The sequence below is a fragment of the Balaenoptera borealis genome, assembly GCF_965194805.1.
Source record: "Balaenoptera borealis genome assembly, chromosome: 1".
NCBI classification, from domain to species: Eukaryota; Metazoa; Chordata; class Mammalia; order Artiodactyla; family Balaenopteridae; genus Balaenoptera; species Balaenoptera borealis.
In genome coordinates this window covers 16,555,506-16,568,504 of record NC_138860.1, presented here as the reverse complement: position 1 = coordinate 16,568,504, position 12,999 = coordinate 16,555,506, and the positions used below count along the sequence as shown (strand labels likewise).

General features: G+C 34.6%; 1 protein-coding gene and 1 long non-coding RNA gene across 10 annotated transcripts in view; one reads left to right on the top strand and one right to left on the bottom strand.

The window, feature by feature from the left end:
* The window catches only part of LOC309630682, a 440,591-nt gene that overhangs the window by 49,230 nt on the left and 378,362 nt on the right, over positions 1-12,999 (bottom strand). The window lies entirely within an intron of this gene.
* The window catches only part of GPATCH2 (G-patch domain containing 2), a 183,718-nt gene that overhangs the window by 121,085 nt on the left and 49,634 nt on the right, over positions 1-12,999 (top strand). The window contains exon 9 of one of the 9 annotated variants that reach the window (XM_082394777.1): positions 6,352-6,947. The exons of the other annotated variants lie outside the window; for them this stretch is intronic. Within the exon in view, the coding sequence (XP_082250903.1) occupies positions 6,352-6,493 (142 nt within the window). The 3' untranslated portion in view covers positions 6,494-6,947. Of the gene's footprint in view, positions 1-6,351; positions 6,948-12,999 lie in introns of those variants that run through there. 9 annotated transcript variants of the gene reach the window in all.

Sequence of the window (12,999 nt, the reverse complement as noted above, 5' to 3'; positions counted from 1 at the left end):
TGTATATTTATCTCTAATAATATATAAATAAGTATATAGAAAATACACTCTTTTTTAAAAGTGCTTCTATATTCTTACTCATTTTATATTGCTGAGTCGATGTTATATTTTTTTCTTTAATAAAAAAAATTTGCCCCAGTTTATTGTTTTAGACAGCGTATTTCCAAATTTTGCATGTGGTGTTTCTGAAGACTTCATTTTTACTTAGGTGAAAATGGCTATCGGAATATTGATCAGAACTACTGCCCTGTGATTTACACTTGCTCAATTTTTAACAAGATAACCGACCTCGGCAGTTACCTTTGTATCTCCTGGCCTCCCGTAGTTAGTGTGCTAGCCATTGTGTTTAACACCCCCAAGCAAGCAATGTAGCTTCCAAGTACCATGTTGTACAGACTAACCCCAACTGAGAACCCACTAGGTATCTGCAGAAGCTAACATAAATCCTATCTAGCATGTCTAATTTAGATAATCAAAAATTGTCAAACATAATAAGTTGCCCGTCAGTGATAGTCAACATAAAACTAATATAGTTACCCCTAAGGATGTCAGATCCTGAAATTATAAAGTATGGATTATATAAATTTTATACAGGTTATAAATAATTACGAATGACACGTTTATAGAAATAAAATAAGCAGGCAACAGATCGCTATTAGAATTGTTCAAGCAGAATTGAATCAAAAGCATATAATTGTTAAAAATGAGAAGTGTGATTGTGAAATGGAGGTACAGCTGAAGAAGTAGGCCAGAATACAGCATAAAAATACAAGGAGATGGAAAAATGAAAGAGTGGTTAAGAGACACAGGAAAGATCTAAGATATATTTAAGCTTAGAGGCTTTGATGGAGGGTATAGAAATGCTGAAAAAAAGCATGATGCTGAAGAGATGTTGGCTAAGAATTCCCTAAATGGGTGAAAGTTATAAATCTATAGATACAGGTACAGAAAGCACAGTGAATACCAACTAGAATAAATAGAAAGAAATCCATACCTAGTAGTACACTGTAGTACACCAAAAACAAAGAGAAGATCTTAAAAGAATCCAGAGATAAAGGATGAATTACTACAAAGGAATGACAGCTGTATCTCATCAGATTTCTGAGTACTGACAGTGAAACCAGAAAACAGTGGACAAGTCTTCAGAGTACTGGGTGAAAATACATTGTCAGCATAGAACTATGTGCCTAGAAAAACATCTTTCATATATTTAGATGAAGTAAAAACAGTTTAAGATTTTCAAAAACTAAGAAAGTTTACTGCCAACAGACCTTTGCTAGAAGACTTTTTAAAGCATGTATTTCAAGAAAAGGATCTCCCCAGGAAAGTCTAAGATGAAAAAATGAATACTAAGCCAATAAACTGTTAAAGATTTCAGTAAGTTTAAACAACCATTGTTTATATAAGTTGAGAGTTATAATATGTAATTCATAGGACTTTTCAAAAGACAATCTAAGATAGTGGAAAATAACAGCATGTTAAATTGGCAGTGTTGATGATTACAGTTCAAGTCCAATCTAAGGTCCTTGAATTGTTTGGGGTGCTTACTTCATTGGTCAGTGAAGAGATTGATACTTGATAAGACTGTATTAAGTATTCCTGGTAAAATATCAAAAATAACTACTATGTATGTAAATTCCAAGCCCGTTGGCGGGCATGGGGTTGAATGGAATAAAATAAATAAAATATTACCTCAAAAAATCCATTTAAAAAGTCAATAAAGGGGGGGCTTCCCTGGTGGCGCAGTGGTTGAGAATCCGCCTGCCAATGCAGGGAACACGGGTTCGAGCCCTGGTCTGGGAAGATCCCACATGCCGCGGAGCAACTAGGCCTGTGAGCCACAACTGCTGAGCCTGCGCGTCTGGAGCCTGTGCTCCGCAACGGGAGAGGCCGCGACAGTGAGAGGCCCGCGCACCGCGATGAAGGGTGGCCCCCGCTCGCCGCAACTAGAGAAAGTCCTCGCACAGAAACTAAGACCCAACACAGCCAAAAATAAATAAATAAATAAATAAATAAATAAATTTATTTATTTATTTAAAAAAAGTCAATAAAGGGGGAAAAAAGCATAGATAAAATGGGACACAGAAAAAAAAAGTTAGATAATTGAATCAAATCCATGTATCAGTCATTACAATAAATATTTATGGATTAAATTTGTCAGTTCAAAGCAAAACTAAGCAGATTTAGTTTTTCTTTTAAAACCCAACTGTATGTTCTTTATAAGAGACATACCTGAAATAATGACAGAGAAAGGTGTAAAACTAAAGGATGGAGCAGCATATATCAGATATACTATAAAAGAGAGCTCTCATACCAGACAAACTGACTTAAGAACAAAAGCCTTAACAAGCTTAAGAAACTCATAATTTAATGATAAAAGATTCAACTTACCAAAAGGTTAATAATTTTATTATTGTGTACATTCATTAAAATAACCTCAGAAAAATATATAAAGCAAATATTAATAGCAGTGAATGGAGAAACTCACTAATCCACTATCATGGTGCTCCAACTTCAATACAGCATTCATATTATTGATAGTTTAAGCCATCAGAAAATTTGCATAACAGAAAATTAACAAACTTAATATTATATAAACCTTTTCACCCAAACTATTAACAAAAGCACATTCTTCTCAAAGACACATGTAATATTTACCAAAATTGACCACTTACCAGGCCAAAGCTACTATCAACAAATTTTAATGAATATGTATCATAAAGATCACATCCTTTAACTTGAATGTGATTAAGAGAAATCATTGACAAAAATAATTTTTTTAAAGTTTGGAGTTAAAAATACATTTTAAAATAACTCGTGTCCAGAAAAATCATAGTGATAATATCTAAACTTGTGGGTTGCAGTTAGATGGTAATTAAGAAAACTTTACTACTTCAAAGTTGTATATTAGAAATTTGGTCCCAGTTGCTGTTGCAGTCAAGATTCTGAAGTACAAGATTACTGATTCTAAACTATAAGATGACAGCTTCTCTCCTCCAGGATCAACCCAGGAGGAATTTAGAAAGAGAAAATAAGCAGAAAACTACAAGAAGTCCCCAGTATTAAGGGAAGGGGTGTGCTATTTTGAACTTGTGCTTGTAAGATGGGGGCACACAGGTGTGCTTGTGTGCTTTGACCTGAAGCAAGAGGCAATTCAGCCTGGGTAAGGGAGAATGAGATGTGAGGAGAACCTTTGGACTTCTTTTCTATACTAGCTTGTCATTGGCCATGGCCTTGGGACAAATGACATCTGCCCCTTACAGAAAGACTCAGATCTCTGGTCCAAGTGTTTTTAAAGATAAAGTCAGGGCAGCTCACAGTGCTGTATTTGTGAGGAGCTGGGAAAGCTTGATGGGACTAGATGACAAATTATCTGGTCTTCACTCTGCCCCCTACAAACCAGAGCTGGAGGATTACAGTTCTCATTTTCCTGAGAGTGAGGAAAGGGAGCGTTTTTCTGACAGAGGAGTTATTTTATAGAGAGGGGTGTGATGATTGTGGTTTTCTGGTGCCAAGGCCTCTATACTCTTAAGTCAGGTTCATTCACCTCCAATTGCTGAACTGCTTTGGGCAGACAGAGAAGACTGGCCTTTCCCCATAGCATTGCCTGGTAGAATCAGATAATAAGACATTTGAGGAGAACAGCCTTTTCAAAAAAAATATATATATATATCTATATATATAGGACTTCCCTGGTGGCGTATTGGTTAAGAATCCACCTGCCAATGCAGGGGACACGGGTTCAATCCCTGGTCCAGGAAGATCCCACATGCTGTGGAGCAACTACCCACGTGCCACGACTCCTGAGCCCACGTGCCACAACTACTGAAGCCCACACGCCTAGAGCCCGTGCTCCACAACAAGAGAAGCCACCACAATGAGAAGCCCACGTACCACAATGAAGAGTAGCCCCCGCTTGCTGCAACTAAAGAAAGCCCGCATGCAGCAACGAAGACCCAACACAGCCATAAATAAATAAATAAATAAATAATTTACTTTAAAAAATATATATATATTGGATTACAGACTCCAACAGAAGCAGAAATGTTAGAACAAACAAGCCAAAAGAATTTGATTAACATAATAAGTATTAACTAAAAGAAGTACAGGAAGATAATAACAATATAAAGCAAGAAACAATACAACACATAATTAAGAAACAAATATTTAAGTCTTTTTCAGTTTTTCTCAGCGGTGTTTTTTTCATTGTATAGGTCTTACACATATTTTATCAGATTTATCCCTAAGAATTTCACCATATTTTTTGATGTATGAAAATGTTGCTGAGAGAAATTAAAGAGCTGTGTAACTGGAGAGATATACCTTGTTCATGGATCAGGAGACTCAATATTCTTAGGATGTCAGTTCTCCCAAAATTTAGCTCCAGATTCAGTACAATCCAAACAAAAATCCCATGAGACTATTTTGTTGAAATTGACAAACAAATGCTAAAATTCGTATGAAAATGCAAAGGACTTAAATAGCCAAACTTTAACACTACCTGATTTCAGGACTTAATTTCAAAGCTGTAGTAATCAAGAAAGTGTGGTATTGGTGCAAAGATAGAAAAATAGATGAAAGAAATATACCCACATATATACAATTGATTTTTGACAAAGTACAAAGGTACCTCAGTGGAAAAAAAAATAGTATTTTCAACAAATGGTAGTGGAACAACTGAATATCCATTTGCCAAAAAAAAAAAAATTAACCCATCTATACTTCATACCATACAGCAAAGTAATTTATAGTGACCGGAAGCAGATCAGCTGTTGCATGGGCATGGGATGAGGGCCAGGGAGGTACTGGAGGGAAGGATTACAAAGAGGCATTAAGAAACTGTTGGGGTGATGGGTATCTGCATTATCTTGATTATGGTGATGGTTTCACACGTGTATACATATGTGAAAACTTATGAAATTATACACTTTAAAAGTGGTGAGGGAATTCCCTGGCCATCCAGTGGTTAGGACTCCGAGCTTCCACTGCAGGGGGCATGGGTTCAATCCCTGGTTGGGGAACTAAGATCCCACATGCTGCGTGGTGCAACCAAAAAAAACAAAAAAAAAGCGGTGCATTTTGCTTATGCCAACTACACCTCAATAAAGATATATTTATTTTTTCTTTTTTTTTTAAGTAAACTCTTAAGTGGCTTTCTACTTCATTCCAAGTAAAAGCCAAAGTCTATCTTGGCCAACAAGGCCATATATGTTCTGACCCTGCCCTTCTTTGTTTCCTCCTTGACCTCATCTTCTCCCACTTGAACTATGTTATTCACCTACTCCAGGTACAGTGGTTTCTTTCCCGTTTCTCCAACATACCAACCCCACTCGTGTCTGAAGTCTGTGCTCAATGTAAGAAAGGCCCACTCTCCACCAGCTCTGTTTTTTGTGTCTTCCTTCTTGTCTCTATTACCCCTTATTGTCTCTATTACCTTTAAGCTTCATGAGGGCAAAATCTTTGCTTTACTCACTGGTATATCCCCAGTACCAAAAACAACGCCTGATACATAGGAAATATTTGCTGCATAAAATATTTGTCAAATGAATTTGACATTGATTCTGTGGCAGTAGAGTGCACTGACTGAGTCCTTATCTTGACCTCTGTGTACAGCCTCTGCGGTTAGGGTGCCTGACTTCTGACCCCAGTTTTACCACTTACTAGCTGGGTGACCCTGAGCAAAATACGTAACCTCTCTGTCCCTCAGTTTACTTATCTGTGAAATAAAGAAAATAGTTGTACTTATCTAATAACATTGTTATAAGGAATGTATGAGTTCATGCCTATAAAGCACTTAAAATGTAAGAGTTCTTACAGTAGCTGTTATGAAAAGTCTGGTATTGTTATTTCCATCTGTGTGCTTCCTAAGCACTTGTTAAGTTTTATTTTTTGTCCTATTTTTCTTGTACATAATTTAGAATGTCAAATCATTCTATAAGACATAACAAAGTACAGCAGGCCCCAGCCTTATTTTTCCTCATTCTCTAATTTCGCACTCCAAAAAAATCCACTTTCAACTCTTAGGTATTTCTTCCAGTATTGACCTAAATTACATGCTTATATTACTATTTCTTGAAGCTTTTAGTTTAGTATTACCTGTTGACTTCCTGCTGTGTGCCCTATACACACACACACACACATACACACACACACACACACACCACACCCATATCTGCTTTTCTTCCCCTCTTTCTTCCTAATGGTTATATCATAATATTCAGACCAAGTAAATATTTATTGTTTGCATTAGTATGATCATACATGTAGATATTATTTATAGATGTATAACTTTTGTGTTGCTGTAGAGATAATTGTCTTATTTTTCATTTGCTTTGTTTTCTATGTGCCTAGCCCAGTTCATCAACCACCTCTACACAGAAGTGTAACTCCCCTCAATTCTCTGCCTTGGTGGCATCCTTCTTGGAGCTCCCCATTTTTCAGGTCTATTCTGGACTCTTTGCTGTCTGGACCAGCTGCACATCTGCTGTCCTAGGATCTCTCTTCACTTCTCATCCTGGGGGTTTCCTCATCTCTCTCCTATGTGGAATTTCCTTTTCCCTGGATCCCATGCCATTATTTTTCCTGAGCTTTCTGAGAAAGAGAACAGGTGTGGTTATATTTGTGAGACTCTGCATCTCTGAAAATGTCTTTATTCTAGTCTCACATTGATTGATTTAGCTGGGAATTGAATTCTACTTTGGAAACCATTTTATCTCAGGATTTTGAAGACATTTCTCCAATAATTTCCAGTGGTTGCCATTTCCTCTGTTCTCCTATTATTTGGATGTTGGAGCACCCTCAAATGATCCTCCAGTTTTTTTTTTTAACTTTTCTATATTGTTGTCTTCAAAGATTTCTGGGCAGTTTTATTAATGGTTATGTCCCAAATGTTTTGTGGATTTAAAAAATTCTCTAATACATTGCATTTCCAAGAGCTCACCTTGCTTCTTTCAACATTCCTTTTCTACATCCTCTTTGTCCTGTTTGGTGGGTGTGGTGTATTTTCTTGTCTCTCTGAGGGTATCAGTTGTGTTAGGCATGAGGCAACCTGTAAAGGTGAAATAAACACAAGGAAAGACTCAAGCTTAAATTTCGTTACAACATTGAGTGCAGGATGAAAATTCTTCATCTTCTTCATTTGTGTGCATTTTTCTGTGTTCCTCCCTTGAAGCCATTTTCTTCCTTAGTATTTTTAATATTGGCTTGACTTTCCTTACCCCTTTTGGATATGAGTGACTGCACTTCCCTTTTTCAACTTGTAGAAAAATACAAAGGTTAGAGAAGAGAACTGTAATTCATTGAATCAATCAATTTTAGGACCATTTACTCCCAAAATATACCAGGCAGATAAGAAAAGGTAAGTGCACAAGTGGTCTGCTGTTAATGACTCAAAGCTGAGATTTTGAAGTGCAAGAGTACAGCACACTCTTAAGGTGGGCATTCCTCACTGAAGTTCTGAATGAATAAAGGGCACTGCAGTTATGGCTTTAACCTCTGGAAGGTAGTACGTCTTACCCTCGGCTCCCTGGGGGAATTTTCAAGATCTCCATAGAAGGGTTTTAGGGACGTATTTACCAATGCCACTGACTGTAGTGCAGTTTGGCAGTTTTCTGGGTGTCCAATTTATGGCATTTCTCCTTTTTTTGCCACATTTACTTTAATGTTCATCTAGGCTCTTTAAATCAATGATGGGTGCAGGAGAATTGTCTCTTTTCCAACTTTTAGACTGATTTATGTCTAACAGTACCAAGGAGGTAACAACCTGAAGTTCTCCTTTAAACACATAACCCGCTTTAATAATTTCAGTCAATTCCCTCAGGAAGTTCTCATCAATAACGGACTTTGTTTTTCAAGGTTTCCTATACTTCCGCCTCCTGAAAGGGCATCGTTCCTTTGGATTTCCTACCTTGCTTCTCATTCTGCAAACATCTCCTCCCAAGCTTCGTTCACCATCAACAGTGCTCGTCGTCACATGCCATTCCATCATATGCAGATAGTTATTCCTGAAATGTTAATGCGTTGTATTTGTTCATATGTTTATTCTAAACATAATTAACATTCTCAGACTTTTATGATATGATACTTCGTGGGTCCTATAATCAAACTTTTGACTGATTTAAAAAGGTAAAAAAGAAAGCCTTTAAAAAAAAAGGTAAATAAAGATAGATATAATGTAAACTAATTTAAACAAATACTGATTATTATCAGAGGTATAATTTGATCTAATTGGTCCTAGTGATACTGGTCTTATACATCTTTCTTTTGGTTTGTTGCTTCATTTTTATTCTCTGTGGGGAGCCCATATCATAGACTAGGTGTGTCAGATATTGAGTGGTGTGAACATTTTTCATCAAGACACTATCCTCACATATTCATTTGATGTGTTCTCCCAAGGTTTTACATTGCGGTGGTGCTTGAAGTTACATGTTTCCTGTCTTACATTCCTGTGTTGTTTATATCTTATTGGTTATTCCCATCTGATAATTCTTTTTGATTAGTCTGCGGGGTTTTATTTCCCAACCATTCTTCCATTTCTTCAGTGTTCTCTGTCCATTTTCCTATTATGAAGTTTCTTCTTAGTTTTACTGTGTACTATCTCTCCCCTAATATGAAATGCATGTCTAGAGTTTGTTCATGCCATTCTCTCAATTTTACATACCTTTAAACCTTTGAAAGCATAAATAAACTCAGGAAAACACAAAGGTCTTTCAATATATAAATGCATGAAAGCATGTACATTTGTTATTTTTAAAAACCACTATGTATTATCTGTCACTGTCAATATTTAATAATTAACAGGCATGGTTTTTGAGTGATCGTTGCATGCAATAGATTATTAGCCAAAGTGGAACATACATACACACACACACACACACACACACACACACTCAACTAAACATTGAGACAATGCACCTAAGTGTTTTATAGAAATACTAGTGACATCTAGAGTTATTCTTTAACCTGTATCTTTCTCTTAAATTCCAGACTTGCTATTCAAACCCTTTAATTTTTATTTCAGTATTCAGATTTTATACTTCTCAAAATTAGAAAAATCTTTTTCTCTCCCTTCACCTCATTTAAAATTACAATTAAATAATTTCACATTGTTTCCCATATGATAACCTTTGATTAGTACCAGAAAGTTCAATATAGCCTTCCCAATTGAAAGTCAGTAAAGCATGCATGAAACAATGCCTGACACTGAGTGATGTACTGTTCTTGAAAAGATCTTGCTTTTTTAAACACATTTTTATGTTAAAGATTAGTCTTTATCATTCTAAGAATCCATACAAAAAGATTGATAGTAGATCATGTCAGATCTGGCATCTTCCTTTTTTTTTTAATTTGCCCTGCTTCCTTACTTACATGATTTTTGCCATTTACATTTACTCTTGTGAAGCACCAAGGCTAAATTATCTGGCAGTCTGATATGTAATTTGCAATCAAGTAAAAACATTTTATTGCCAATATTATTAAATTTGACTTACTATTTTAAAATGTCTTTCAGAAACATATGTTTGTTAATTCACTTTTACTTAGTTCTTACAAGCATTACATTTTTCATCTACTAGTGTCAAATGACTTGAAAATCCCTGGGTGCTGTGTGCTCTAATTTCTTGAGTGATCAATTAATAAATAATAAGGAGGGAAAAATAAACTTTTTTTTCCTTTGCTGTCACTTTCTTGCCTGATTAGTAGTAAAAAGAATCTTCTAAAATGAAAAAAATGGCAATAGATTTAATCAGAGAATCAAAACAAATCCGATCACATTCACATACACACACACACACACACACACACACATTCATGTCAACCTTCTTCCATCAGGTTAGAAAGAACATTCCTATTTACATTAATACAGAGCATATTTGTTTTCACGTGACGATACAAGTCACTGTATTTTGTTGCAGATGTAACAGATAGAATTACAGCTGTTCTTTATTTGATCTTCTAAAGATCCAAAGATGTTCAAGGATTCAGTTTGCTCAGTCTTCCCCATAGTGTCATCTGTTATTTGGAAAGGAGACCTAATTTGCAACAGATACAAAACTATTTGTCATTTTGCGAGTTTGCCAAAAATAAATGAAACTATTAATTACTACATTTTTGAGCAGCTGTTAATAAATTGGGATAACTGTTCATTAGAGTACTGGTTAATGACATGGACTATATCTGGCTAGTGTTGCTTTTCACAGAAATGTATCAACAAAATTAAGTGTATCAGCAAAAGTAAGTGATGCTTTATTTTAATTATTTAAAATGAGACTTACTTATCCTACATTAGTAAAGATTTAATTTAAAACAAATTCTCTTTTGTCATGTTAAAACTAATGGTTCAACACCATATTTTAAAGCAAGCTATATCACTCAACATTTTATATTCTGTGTACTTTATATTCCAAAATAATGGCTTGAAACTGCTTTTAAAATACTAATTTTCAAAATAAAATTTCTAGCCCTTTATTATTTTTCTTTTTCCAAATCTAAAATTAGCATTAAATTTTATTGTTCTAAAAACATTTACTCAATCCTCCAGATAGAAAAGTATCTTTTAGATTATTTTAGTTCATTCTTCTGTATGTGTGAATGAACAACTAGGAAGTATTCACACATTCCCTTTAATTAGAATGTATGCATTCCATATTTATTTAACTGGAATACATTTAATTGCACATGTGTTCTAATTTTTTAAAAATTTGAATAACTTTTAGGTATAGAAGTATTTAGAGTAGAATAATTGGAAACATACCACATATGCAACATAAGTGCTTTCCAAGGAATTTAATTAATCTGTTGTACTCTATATAACCAAATTATTGTATTTAAAAAAAGGCACTGTTCTCAGAAAGTCAATTCTGCCTCCTGTCCTTTTGGCATCTTGAAATTCTAAGCTTCCTTGCCAAAATTTTAAACTAATGATTATAGAGAGTTATTTTAAATTGTGATTACACTAAATAAAAGTAATTATCAGCCAATTAGAATTTTGAGAGATTGCTTTTCAGTTTAATGTGAATAACCCACACAGAAGAGAAAAAGGGGGGATTTGCCATTTGAAATATATATGTCCAGTGTGTGGTAAGTAAAAAAGCAATCAAGTACTCCGTGGTGAAACATTTCATTACTGTTTCCCCTTTTTCTTGAAATCTGATAGATGAACTAGATATTTTCAAATGACTAAAAGTATGCACAGCCTCTCACCTCTGGAACAGCAGTTGAATTTGGCCATGGTCACTAATAATAAAGAATAGTTAGCATATGAAATCTGTTCCAGTGACCTGTAGCTGAAATAAATTTGTCTTCTGAAGTCCACTTCCTTACAGACCGGTGTCTGTTTCACAGTTGGCACTCCCCAAATTGGTCCTGTGATTAAATGGGCATGGACACGAAACTAACCTTTAACTCCCAGAGATGGTTCCCCTAGGAAATGGTGACAGCACACCTGCAGGGCCACATCACAACAGCTTGTACTGCTGCTGCTGCCTGCATTAGAATTTCATTACAGGGGCATTCAGGGATCTGTTCATGCAATGTGTAAATGCGCCAGAATACTTCCCAAAACAACAAGCATCCCTAACTTATTAGTAAAAGAATTGATATAAAAATTAATATTTTAAATCAGCAATACAATAAACAAGGCCACCACTTGATAATTTGTACCTTCCCGTTCCCAGAATAAACCTAATAAATCCATCTGCCACATGGAAAACACTTTTGGTTTAAAATACTATTTTATGTCTATAGAACAGAAGTTACATCAGGTCTTAAATTTTGAGGTATGTAACTGTTTATAACATAACAGGAATCATCTACAATCTAAAAAATTTAATGAATATATAAGTAATTAGAATGTTTTAATGTTTCACTTAAGTTATAAATATATTCAAATATTAAACTATTAACTATCACTTGTTTTAGCTAATTTTAATTATCTTTCACTTCTGAGCCAATTTAAAAATAAGTTCAAATATCACAAAATCATGTCCCATACAGTTAGAGCTATGTATTTAAAAGAATCAATTTCTTCATAATCAGTATTTTTCCTTGCCCTTTCTCTTTAGTAATATTTTTTCATCACCCCATAGTGATTTGTTTGTATACTAAGACATTGTTGGGAATTTATCTTTTGTTTATTTCATATACTTCTGATCAATTCCAACTCATGCCCAATTATATTACACTAAATTAACATAATTCAACAGATGTTGATATTTAAATGTTTTCTGGCATTCAAATCTTGGACAGCTGTCTTCGAGCTTGGGGAAAAGGCAAACATTTAGAATTAAATGCTGAACATATGCTTAAATTACTAATTAGAAAGATGGAATAAAAACTATGCATTATCCTTTCTAAGGACAATAAACCTCAGGTAGGGATTTCTGTAATCTTTTTATATCAATTTATAGTCCAGGGATGTATACAGACTAGATGACATGGACTTCATGGATAACTTCATTTAATTTCAGATTTGATCACTTTAAAATTATGGAGAGTCTCACTAAGATATGAAAAAAACCTATAATGGCTTCATACTGGCAGTCTTAAGAGTTGAAAAGATGCCTTTTCACTTGCAATGTCAGGATGGTAAAAGCAGTTTTTAACAATATTTTATTATGGAAAATGTCATCATAAGCAGAAATACAGAGAAAAATATAAGCTCAAAACTGCAGCTGTCAAAACTGTCTTAGGTAATTACATGTGGCCAACCTTGTTTCATCTATATCTTATTTCGACTGAAATATATCAGTATGTTTCTCTAAAAAATAACAGTCTCTTAAGGAAAAAAAAACACCATACCATTATCGCATCTATTAAAAAAGCAATAATTCTTTAATATATATGAATGTATATGTATATGTGTGTTTAATTGCAGCTGATACTCAGATGTCTCCAATTATTTCATAATCTTTTGTCTTATACATTGTTTAAATTGGGATCCAAATGAGATCTATCTGCTAAAATTGGTTGACATATATATATATATCTCAAGTTCCCATTGAT